General features: G+C 39.8%; 1 protein-coding gene across 1 annotated transcript in view; it reads right to left on the minus strand.

The window, feature by feature from the left end:
* Positions 1 to 13086, minus strand: part of LOC103363074 (uridine-cytidine kinase-like 1) — a 35716-nt gene that overhangs the window by 18066 nt on the left and 4564 nt on the right. Inside the window, exons 3-5 of the mRNA XM_008289674.1 lie at positions 8004 to 8110; positions 6261 to 6431; positions 2292 to 2363 (exon numbers count right to left, since the gene is read on the minus strand). Of these exons, the coding sequence (XP_008287896.1) occupies positions 2292 to 2363; positions 6261 to 6431; positions 8004 to 8110 (350 nt within the window). The remainder of the gene's footprint in view (positions 1 to 2291; positions 2364 to 6260; positions 6432 to 8003; positions 8111 to 13086) is intronic.

The following is a 13086-nucleotide window of genomic DNA, read 5'->3' on the forward strand; positions in this document are numbered from 1 at the left end:
CAGCTGAGCTGCTGCTGACCACGTACCCTTCAGGAAAAAGACTCTCTGCACGAGAAATTTCCAGCGTGGAGCGTAACAGTTGATTGCAAGGCAGCTGACACAAATGTGAGTGTGGCTTTGAAACTAGAACTTTCTCTCTATTGTAACGTTGTCGCTGAGAGTCATTTCACATGGAAATAATGCAGAATTCACAAAGGCGATAACTCATTTGTATGGTGAGTTTGTCTGGGTTATGAAATTGGTAAGCAGCTCAGAGCAGCAGCTGTAACGTTAACATGTAGTCTGAATGTGCTGCTTTTTACTCGCTATATCAGACTTGTTCTGATGTCTGACAAAAGAACAAGAAAAATATGTAAACAAAAAGAGCTTTATTGGAAATTAAGATGTTTTATAATGCAGTTTATGTGAGCACAGAGAGCGAGAGAGAAGCAAACATTGTCAGCAGTGGGCAGTAAAGAGGCAGGATTATACTACGTTTGAGCTCGATGACTACTGGTTTCCATGTAAAAACTGGATACGATTCTTAGTGGCTTGCAAAGCTGGGAGCCTATCTAGATAGATCATTATGGGACCTTTAAGTCTGATATGGAGAAAATGTCCTCTCATGGCATATGCAACTTTTTGTATTTGCACATAATTTGTTGAAACCCTTTTATGACTTCACTGATAAAGAGACACAGGAAAGGGGACCAAAGAGAAGGGATGACAGGACCTGTGCTGATGACTTCAGCCTTTGTAAATTGGCTGCATGCTTGACAAAGTGAGCATTCAGTGCCATTTTAATCAGTAATACAAACAGCAATCAATAGATATATTGGCATTTAGAAAGGTAGATATAAATCATGATTAAAAATTCAGTTGAGGAAAAAAAGACAGTAATAAGTACTTTTAGGCAAATCCAACAATTTAATGATCTGAAAAACAAGCTACTTCATCACAATACTGCAAAAATCCAATTCAATCTCACCATGAAAAAGCCCTATGTAATAATTTGCAACACTGCACACAACAGTCCAGCACCATTAGAGAAAGCATTAATGGTGACTGACAAAGTCCTAGCTCGGTTGTTTTTCCTGTAATGTCACCAAATCATAACACAATGGAAGTGTGACGTGGCGTTCAGACACATGCAGCATCTCAGTTTCTTAAACCAGACCTCTTTATTAGCATATCAGATTTGTTACGACAGTTCACTTCAATTACAAGAATGGACATAAAACACAATTAATCACAGCCGACACTGTCTCTTATTAACTGAATCAGAGGGTAATCAACTACCACAGCTGGGTCCCAGGAGAGGCTGCCTGCCTTATCAGCACGGTCCAGCTCTCTTTTACGCACTCACACACACACACACACACACACACTTACTTTCCCACAAAGAACTCCCCCTTTTTATTCTTATGGATTTCCTCTGAACCACAAGAGCATCTTTAAAAAGAATTAATTTACTCCCTTAAAAACCCAGTCTCCTCTTCACATGCACACACTTGAGGCAGTTGGTTGCTAAAATGCAGGATTTTAAACCAGAGTTTGATTTGAGTCCATTTTTGCAGTGCTTCTTCATTTATGCTTTGACTATTTTATGTACAAAATACAAAAAAATAAATATATATCGCTATATGGAATTATTCTGTGGTTCTCCCAGGATGTAATTACCACCAAGCCTATAAAATGTAATCACCAATTTAACACTAGGAGGGACTTCTTGCATTAATTTTGTTTTACAATGACATGAAATGGTCTTTGAGTTAAACAAATAAATGGATAAACAAAATAAAATACAAGTAATCTTACTTTTCTATTACATTTCTATAGCTATGGTCTGAGACGGTGACTGAGTCGTATCTGATAATTCATAAAAGGCGAATCCCATCCCGACTGTCTGCCATGTACATATGAAATAACTGATCTCAGAGATAAAGTCATACTTATTTAATTTCCCTTAACAGATCAGAGCATTTAGTTCATTATAAATCAGTCTGTTGGTTGATCAGCTATTGGCAGATCCATTAATCAGGTGGGCAGAGAAAAACTGAATCCCTAAATGTTGTGGTAGCATCCAAATGAAGATTCAACCTCTTTTTAAAGTCCTCATTCCTGTTCAGTTCATATACTATAGCAAAGACTAATGAGAGACATCTGGTTGTGCATCAAAGGACTGAAAGGTCAATCAAAAATCAGACAGTAATCATAACGCTGCATTCACTACCTTCTGTACATTAACAAAGAGTGAAAACTTGACTTACAAAAAGAAAGTCGAGCAGAGAAGTAGAACAGATCATTCCTACCTTTAGCAGCTCCTTGTTGGCAAACGCCAGGATGCCCTCAAAGATCACAACATTGGCCCCGTACACTGTTTTCTGTCAGGGGAAACAAATTAAAGGACAGGTTCACATTTTTTTCAAGTCTAGCTAAAGGCAATGCTCACACAACCACATGTTTTATAAGGGTGATACTGGTCAGTGTAATTAAGCCATCTGTCCACATCAGCTGTACTGGTACACATGCTGCTTTTAGCACAACTGCAATGCAAAGATGGGGTCTAACGTCTATCAACACCTTCCTGTAGCATCACCTGTGTGGAGGACATGAAACAAGTGGCTTGTTAACAAAAAATAATTTTGGCATCATACAAATGAGGGTCTCAAAATCATTATTAACTAATGAACTAAAAAAAAAACGTGTGAAACTGAAAGTCTATAAGTGCAACTTTTGTTTTTTAATTTTTAAAAGTATCTTCCACACTGCCTTAAAGGCCATTTATGGGTCTTTTACTTTAACTGGAACATTTGAATTTACTCCCAAAAAAATGCAATTTCATTTACTATACTATACTATCTACTATGGAATGGATATAATGTCCAATGCTGAATTATAATTCATGGGCTGCACGGTGGACCTGTGTTTAACACCATCGCCTCACAGCTAAAACATCCCCGGTTCGCGTCCCAGTTAAGACGCCTCGATATTTCTGCTTGGAGTTTGCACATTCTTCCTGTGCAGCGTGGGTTCTCTCCGGGTTCTCCGGCTTCCTCCCACACAGTCCAAAAACATGTTGAGGTTAATTTGTGATTCTAAATTGTCAGTAGATGTGAATGTGAGTGTGCTTGGTTGTCTATCTCTGAGTGTAGCCCTGTGATAGACTGGTGACCTGTCCAGGGTGTCCCCTGCCTTCACCCTAAGTCAGCTGGGATAGACTCCAGCCCCCCATGACCCTAGTGAGGTCATAATGGATGGATGGAATTTTTGTCATGACATTTATTTGCCGACATATCTCCTTCTATGTAAGCCGTTACCCACTATCCTGTGATGTTTACGTGAGAAATTAAGTACTAAGGTTTGTAAAATCAGGAGAAAAGACACAAAAATAGCTGCTGCAGACAGATTGGAGTGCTATTTATAAATAGTTGACTAATCCATCCATCCATTATCTATACACCGCTTAATCCTCACTAGGGTCACGGGGGGGCTGGAGCCTATAGTTGACTAATCATTAATGTTAATTAAGTATATCGGATTCCACCTTGTTTACATGAGCTCTGGTTTGAATCCATTCACTACATAACAACAGAAGTCTTTGTCATGGTGGCCCTCTGCTAACCAAACTCCCACAATGTTCTCTTCGTGTCAAAATGAAACTGTCCATAGCCCAAGTGACTGCCTCCTCTGGTCGCTACAGTTTTAAACACAAATAAACTGCAGTCTTCCATTTCACGCAATAAAAACCAACATGTTAAAGCGAGGAAACACTTATTTCATTGCTTGATAAGTAAGAGCACATTATATGCTACGAAAGAGGATGTTCAGTTGTCCTCTAAAACTGTGTTGAAGTCATTGTAAAAACAGCAGCTAGACACAAATACAGGTATCAGTTAAACATTGGTGCATTAGCGCAACCTCAACCCAGGTTTGCCTTCTTCACAGTTATCTGATAAACCCCATGTTGAACCCCCTTTACTACCAGGAAAGCAAGTGTGTGTGCGCCTTTGAGAAAGAGATTAATCACCAATTCAATCAAAGACAAAATGGTGCTGAGTATGTCACAATCCTATTACGCTCCTCTGACCAGCTTCATGCTAAAGTCAATGGGCTGGACACTTTGGTATTGATTTTGAGAAAGAGAGAGAGAGTGAAGGAGAAACAAAACAAGACAGGGAGACAGCGTGTGGAGGCAGGGTTCAGAGAAAGCGCATTTTAAAGAAACAGATGAGTGTTTATTGATTAGTTCATTTCCCTGTTCTTTGCTAAGAGATGATTTAGTGGGTCTTTAACATGTTTAAGTGTTGGTGCCTGAAAGAGAGAGAGCAGCTGACATTTTCACCAGAGAAGAAGAAGTGAGAAAACTAAGCTTCTTGCTCTCGTCTATGCACACAACACACAAAAACACACAGAGCGTACACAGCCTGAAGCTAGCTGGCCCTTGCAGCCCTCAGCACCCTCGGGGCCTGAGGCTTAATTACATTCACCCCAGTACAAAAGACCCATAAAATGATTTTAGAGTTACAAGTCATGATAGGCGATTTCCCGCGTGGTGTTGTGCCTTTCAGCCATGAAATTACATTGCAAAGAAATAGAGAGGAGTTGTCAGAGAGCTACAGTGCCAGATTGATTCTTCACAGTGCTTTTGGGAGGAGATGCTTGGGTTAATATCCTGCACACTAAATCCTTAATAATTAGCAAATTAGCAGGCATCTCAATTGGCATCAGCTAATACGCCTCTGTAGGTGTTTGGTGATTTGTAAGCGCAAAGGTAATTTTATCCTCTAAAGAGTCTAGAGAATTTACTTTAAATAAGACTGAATATACTCAGTGCAATAACTAACTGAACTAAGCACATGGAAGACAGTGGTTTTCTTTAACTACTCCAACACTGTCAGAATTATGTCAAGTTTTGTTACCAGTTTTGCTCAAAATTAATAATCTGCAGCAATATAGTTGATTTATAATGTAATTAAGTTGTAAAATTCAACCTGTTTAATCAAAACTTTCAAGGACAAAGCCCCAGAAAAGTATTCATCTGTATTATAGACAAATAGTAGTGACTAAATAAGCGACGATGTAATGTAAAATTGGGGAAAAACATCCTTAGTCATTACTTGTTAGGAGTTTAATCCTAAATAGTAGTTAATCTGTTTCATCTGGGCTGTGTAGGTGGGACTGCATCACACTTTACTGACAGTAAACTTGAAAGTTTTTCAAAAAGTAAATAAAAAAACTGCCATTCGTCATCAGATTTTGTTTTAAATGACTAACTGGTGCATTAAAGGGTGTCATCTTTTACCAACCGAGCCCTGCCCGCTTCAGATCAGTGCAAAGAGAATCAAAAATATATAAAATTACCAAAAAAATTCAGTTTAAATTAAAAACGGTTAGTGATACACAAACCCCAAAATTCCTGAAAACAAAAATATTTGTGAGTACTAAAACTAGAAGACAATATATCACTACATCAACAACAACATCAGTATGTATATTGGATCATATCTTCATTTGCCTACTGCTACTAGTCTTGATCTATTTCAGCCCTGGACACTGAAGGTTATTGAAAAGGCACTGTAGAGCTTGGTCTGATCAGTCACGACTAATTAAATGATCAGATTAATTTGATCATAAAAATTTTGTGTCGAGCTACACACAGTGCACTGTTTCCTCTGTACAAACTTGCCCAAACCTTTATGCATGTTCCAACTGCAAGAACTGACATAACCTCTCTCAGGGCCGTTTTAGGGGCAGAAAAGAGTGTTTATTCCAGGACATGGACTTCTGAGTGACCCTGACAAACTGCTATGCAGGTCTTGAAACTCAAAGAAGACACCAAGCGCCACTTTTCCTGCCCTTCCCAAGTCGTCTTCAACTTGCAGTTTTCTCCTCTTAAACATCAACATAAACAATGTAAAATTTACCATAAAACTACCAAAACAAATCTCTATTGTTCCTTTTCCTACTTGCTGTTAGAACTGAACTTACATCAGTCAGTGCTTTTTGTTTGTTTTGGCTCAGACTTGACGTCACAGTGGAAGCTGTTGGATCCTACATCACAATGGAAACAGAAAGCCTGTAATGCTGATTACAGGGCTGTTCCTGTAAACATTCGTCCCACCTCAGACCTGCCCTGAGTTCCTGCAGTGGAAAGCTGCCAAGCATTGTTAAATACTGTATGCTCCTAGGAAAACAAATCCCATCATAAATGGAGCAACACACTAAGCTGCAAAGACTAACAGTCCACAGAGCTGATCGTGGTAATGACAGGTTCTTACCCATTCTTTACGTCTGCAGTGGGAGGTGAAGTCATACACCGGCACTTTGATGCTTTTTCCTTTCTTCAGCTTTCTGAGGACGGTAACCAGCAGCTCAAAGTCGAAGGCATCAGGGTGATCAAAGTTATACTCATTTTTAGCAGCCAACTCCTGTTCTTCTTTATTCAACACCTGAGACACAAAGAAATACAGCAGCACAAAGAACCCTTTTAAACAAGTCATGCATCTTCTGTTACAGATGGTCTTAAGTTCCCAGGTATCTCAGATCAGCATGGATTTTACAGGCCAACGCTGGTGCAGCCGACAACAAGTTTACATTTTGTCATACGTGTCAGTGTAAAAAAGATGTTGAATTACTACAATGTAAAGTAACTGTAGTTGATTAAAACCTTTGTTCCAGAAAAAATGGTTTAGATAATTATTATTCACACAATAAAAATCTCTCTTGATGCTGTCCAAAGTTATTTAAGTTAGTTAAAAACCTGTGAAAAGACTTGGCTACAATGATGCTGTGTATGTAATACGCCTGAGAATTCAAACTTGTTCTTTCTGTAACGAGCAGCTAATGAGATGTGCACTAGGTTAATCTGTGTTCCCAGTGTTGATGATAAACACACTACAGTGTCTGACTGCAGCCGACTACCGTGTTTTGTGTTTATTTTGTGTTGATAAAAATCAGAGATTAAAAAAGACATTTATTGTACAATACTATTGTAAGCATATATGTTCTTTAGAAGACTATTGTGTTTTATTGCAGTGGACGACATTTAACATCAATATTAAACACTGGTTGTTAACTAGGTTTCAAGATACATTTTATGCTTTTGAAAAAAATGTTTATTAGTTCTCAAGATGGGATAAATCTGGGCCACCAGCCTTACATCCACACTTTCTGTTACACTGACCCTGATGCCCTTTATTGTCATATACTGAACGCGCAAATTCCATAATGATGTGTTCAACCTTTAAAAAGAAAAACATGTGTATCACCTCAGCTGTTAAATCAAATTTAAGGGAGGAAAAAGAGCTCAGAATGAAAAGTTTTGCACTTAGAATAAAAGTGCTGCCCCCACAAAACAATGCTCTTCCATTTATCTTAATTTCATCAATAGATATCTATATATTACTGTTACATGCATATACACAATTCATACAGCCATCTTTAATCAAAAGCTACACTTCAGTCAAGTAAATAACATCAGAAAAAAATGAACATAATCCAACATTGCAAATGATCCAAGTGGAGTTTTCCTTTAAGTATGAACCCTCCCCACTTATTACTGTTCAATTAACAAAGACTACAACAACTTGGAGCAAATCCATTGAGACACACAAACATGACTGACTCTTTCAGCAAGAAGAAGAATCTAAGAAATCATTGATTTCTGGTCTCAGAGGAGCAAAGCGTGTAATTGATATAAACTACTGTGTTCAATCGGTTATCGGTCCGAGGCTTTTACTTCACTGAATTATGCTGACATCAGCAAAAGGAACAGAGGGAGAGGATGTTTGATTGAATTTACTTTAGTAATTAATTTACACTGGTCTACTGTTTTCAAATCATAAGCTAATTAACTGCTATGGAATACTGGCCCTACAATCCCATATGAAAGGACAGTCCAATAACTGTAGGGAGGAAAGCTGCTAGAGGATAATCATTAGTCCTAAAGTGCTATTAATCAAAGCTCTGATGTACATTTTAAATTACACTCAACAGTGAGGGCTGTCAGATGGATCTTGTACCTTGTAGAAAGAGTCCATCGACAGTAGAACCACCCAGGGAACATCCAGCGCCTCGATTATCTTATTGGCTACTGTGGTTTTCCCAGAGGCACTTCCTCCGCACAGACCTAAAAGAGCATAACAGAGAAAACCACAGCACAGTTGGTCTTAATAAATGGTGAAAAATCGCAATCTAAAACCATTTTGCCTGGTGATCAACAGTCCATAACCCAAAGATATTAAACATCAGAGAAGCTGAAAGCAAGCAGAAGGCTGGTAGCTTGGTTGAAACATGATTAATCTTTTGTCAGCTGACTAATTTCCACTGTAATTTAGAGAGTTAGCATTACCATATGTCTGTTCTATCAGTGCCATCTTATTACCCTTTATAGGGGAATTAAGAAAGGGGCAACCCTCATCAAGCATACAAATGCCACTTTGTGTTTTCATGATTTGACGCAGTGGGAAATTCTGGCACAACTTCATTGACTTATAGCGTGCACAGAAAAGGAAAATCATCTTTAAGCATCCGGACTCAAGCACACCCTCATCCAGGACAGTTTCATTTGTCACAGCAGTGCAACTACACTGTACTATATCTGGCCTGGTCTCTACCTTCCCGGGAGACTATTCATTTAGTTTCCCTTCTGTATTGACACAAAGAGAAAGCAGACGCTGCGCAGATCACGACACGTAGGCTGATCACGCCTGACAGCCAGAACACAGAAACCTGCCTGGCGCAAATGGAAAAAAAGTGCTGTTTTTTACCCACCATATACCTGCAGCCGTCAGTCTTGTCATTTCTGCTGCAGCACTGCAGCCAGTCGGGCAGGGAAGCTACTTCAGTTCTGTCACCATGTTAATGGATTCCCACATGCACACACAGCATTTGTAGATTGTGGACAGACTGCCTAATTTTTTTCTCTTTGCCTGCAATCGTCTTTCTTTCATTACTGCTCTGAAGAAGGAATTATACTACCTCTTGGAGAATGTGGTTATTCAGCAGTTTGTTTTATCCTAGTATGTAGTGCATATACATTTGTTTTCATCTGTTTTTCAGATCTTATTGTAGTTAAACAGGGGTTTTTCTAGAAAAAAACTGTATGAGGGAGCACACCGCGTCGCGGGAGCAAAGCGACCGAGGGGGGGATGGTGCGAAGCCTTTGAAAAACTGAAGCTTAAATGGGACATTTAAGCGATCTGAGAGAGAAATTTTAGCTCATGAAACTTCAGAAATCAAGACATTATCAACTGTTGAGCATTTGTTGTTTGGTTAGAACTGTAATACAACTGTATTCTGTAAATGAAAACATGACAAATACTAGTATTGGCAAAACTTGTATTTACTAGTACTTGGAATGTTCTTACATGCTCGTACTGCACCATGATACACAGACATGTACTTTAACCAGTTAACAGTGTCAGGGAGCAAGACCCTATCATGTACACTAACCTGAGTATAACACAATGGCATGGAGTAAGACCTTATCATACATGTACACTAACCACTGCCAGTCTAACACAGTGTGAGGGAGTAAGACCCTGTCATACATGGTCATTCAATCTCGAGAAATCTTGCTGTGTAGGTCTGTGTACCTTGCATGTAACCGATATGAAATCTCGCGAGAGCAGCGAACACCAAAACAATATGGTGCCTCGGCATGGAAAACACCAATTTCTGTTGTTTTTTGCACCGTCTAACGATGTATCTACTGCAATCTGAATATGCTGGAGTCATTGTAGCGTTTTGGATGATGTGATACATGGTCTTGTGATGATTCTGGGAAATTTTCACGGCTGAGAAGATCGTTTTTGTGAAGATTGCATGTTGTACGGCAGCATGTAAGAACATGACCCAAGTGTTACTAGGGTTTAATCAGCATTTTGGTAAGAGGGTGCAAGCCGGGAGTATGAGGGCGCAGCGCCCATGTAACATTATTTAGACAAACCTCTGGTTAAATCACTCAAACAGTCTGCTTGATGCACACGTTGACACAATGCACTGATGAAACTTGTCAGGTGTTCCAGTTGGCTCCTCTCTGATCAACGCTTACCCATGACACTCTTTTCTATGTAGGTCTGAAAAGATGTTTTTGTACATCTTCTAGAGAAGCATAATTTCTTGTGTTTTTCAGCTGACCAGGTCGTATAGCATTATTTTAATCACCTATAATGATTTTTTTTTTTAAAATGCATGCGAAAATCTTTTTCTTATCTTATTTCAGGAACAAACCTGACTTGAATTGCAACTAATGATTACTTTCTTCAAATGTTCGGCTACCATTTGTTCTTTTGATTTTTCAATTAGTGAGAGGTGGCTTGATAACAGCCCAAAATGATGAATAAATTAAAAATCATGAAGATTCTTTATTTTTGATGGATCATCCAACTGAATAGTCCTTTCAACATGAAGGACAATTCAGTTTCTGCATAGCCGATGTAGACCTTTAAAGCAGACAGTGGACGCTCTGCTATTCATAATATAATAGGGACGTGTCGGTCTGCTAAACACTGCCCTTTATATCAAACACAGAAAACCACCAGGGCTCCTGTTAATGTTCCTGAAAGGCCTGCGACTTTGCAGTTTTTTTACAAAATATAGCAGCTTGTCACAGATTGCAGCATCGTGTCAATGTGAATATTCCTGAGGTGGGTGAAGCACAATGGGCAGGCGGGTATTCTGGAGAATGTAGAGCTTTGTACTGTGTTTGGGCACCACTGATGTAAACAAGAAGCTACAAAGAAAAGCACGTCCAAACTCCAGCAGCCACTTCATCGATTACAACTCTTTCAATGATGAATTAGAGCAGAAGTGGATGACAACAAATGTGTCCTCTCAAGCAATTCTTTTGAAGCATTATTTGTTTTGCTGCTGTATGTGCAAACAGGACGCTCATAGCACAGAAAGTCTATGAGGTCTGGACACGGACATATGTAGAGGGGTCTGCATAGACCCTCACAGACCGGAATAGATAAAGAAATTGACATCATGCATACCCTTGCAGACAAACAGATGCAAAAAGCAGGAAATGACGTTTACATCCAACTAGATATGATAAAAATTCCTTCTTGCACACATTCCTGTTTTGCAATCATATGCAGGTATCATAGTCAGTGTGGTGGTGGTGAGGGACAAAATGTTAAAATACTCACATTGTGAGTAGAACCAAATATTAAGCAGGAGTTAGAATTCACACACAAAAATAAAAAAAAATACTGGCACCACTTCCACGGAAAGCTAGTCTGGTGCCCTGCCTCACCTCCCAGGTTAAAGACCACAACAGCAATCCTTCAGGACAACCACACCGGGAACTGGGCCAGAACGACATGCTGGCTGGCAAAGAGGTGAAAAGCGGGATGCATTTGCTGCGAAAGGCTGTGTGTTTGTGGGTGTGTGCACGTGTGTGAGTGTGCAGAAAGAGAAATAGCCTACGGAGGTACTTCTGTGGTATAAACAACACTGTGAAGTGTTGGAATGGGGTTTTTCGCTCGGATAAGACCCATCAAGGTCAAAACTGCTGACTGGGAGACTAAGGAAAAAACACTGCTTATTTCTATATATGATTATAGCTCTGGAGAGGTTTAGAAATACTAGTTCTGACTTGTACATTCGTGTAATAAAAAGAAAAAAAGGCCTATTTGCTGAGTTCCTATAGATACAGCACAGACGACAAATTTTGAGAGCGTCATCCAGCAGCAAAGCCCGGCCACTGAGACATCCTTTTACCACAGATAAAACTGCCTTTTCTATTAGCAATAAAACCAGACTGTGGAGATAGCAGCCACCTCCGGTATCTATGAGGCTTTACAATATTTTCCTCTGTCATCACCTCCCTCGAGCTCTGTCTCCCTCCTTTTTCTATTCATCCATCTGTCCATCTATTGCTATCCCAGCATAACTTTCCCCGCTCAAGCTTCTCATTTAACCCTGATACTCCTCTTCCTGTTCCCTTCATCAGACTTTCAGTCCTCTCCTCTATCCATCTCACATTGGCCTTTGAGGCAGGTTGCTTTTTCCTCTCGGGCCATGCTCCGTCCAGCTCCCTTAAGTAACACAGTCTGGTCTTTTAAACTGGGGCCACAGCACAGCCGAGTGTGAAATTGTAACCGGTCACTGCGGCCCATTGACAATAACAGATTGCAGACTAAAGATAATGTCCACCTCTCCGTCCACGTATCCCCACTCATGCCAATCTGATGTGTTTAACCACGGAACATTGGCTCCACTAATGTCAAACACACACACACACACACACACACTTAGTCTCTCTGTGTCACGGTTCATTTTACTGCTGCTGGGACTCATCCTGAGGCGGATATTTTACTGTGCTGATCAGCAACATGGCAGCCTGCTGTAAAGATGGACACAGTAAAGCCATCGTGAACCTTTAAGATTGCTGACTGAGCAAATACAACTGAAACCCAACATGTCAGCATTTTCCACAAAAACATGTGGTGCCAAAATGAGAAGCTGATTTTAATAATCAAATTATATATTTAGTCATTTATCAAGCAATGAAACTAAAGTCTAGATGAGACTCCCTTGTGGACGGGAACATGAATAATCGCAGATACGATAAACACATATTAGTTGGTATTACACTACTTTTCTAGTCCACTGAGAGGGCTCCCTTCAATTTCATCAGTATGTTGATGGCTATGCATCTGTACACTACTGGTGAGCATGTGCACTCCCTGTCCTAGAGTTTAGTCGCTGTATCGACACATATTTTCAGTTGCAGCTGGACGTCTGCAGAGGGGTCTGCACAATCTCTAACAAACGTGGACAGATGTCAAAAATTACGTGAACCTTAGTGGACACAGAAAGTATGAATTGGCCATTTTCTGTTCCATGTAGGTGAAGGTTCGCTACGGTCCACTTGATATCATTTTCATCATTTATCCAAGTCTACGAGGGACTGTACACACTGCGGTCCGACTGACTGCACAGGTGTCAGGAAAACAAATGGTGCTCAAAAAAATGCTTGTTGTAGGCTGAGACTGTACATGGACATTCCCAGCTATTCATGCACACCTTTAATTCATCATTAAAAGAGTTGCAATTGAATTTGCACATGCTTTTCTTCAACAGTGCCACAACACA

Source organism: Stegastes partitus, unplaced genomic scaffold (assembly GCF_000690725.1).
Source record: "Stegastes partitus isolate 25-593 unplaced genomic scaffold, Stegastes_partitus-1.0.2 Scaffold631, whole genome shotgun sequence".
In the NCBI taxonomy this organism is placed as follows: domain Eukaryota; kingdom Metazoa; phylum Chordata; class Actinopteri; family Pomacentridae; genus Stegastes; species Stegastes partitus.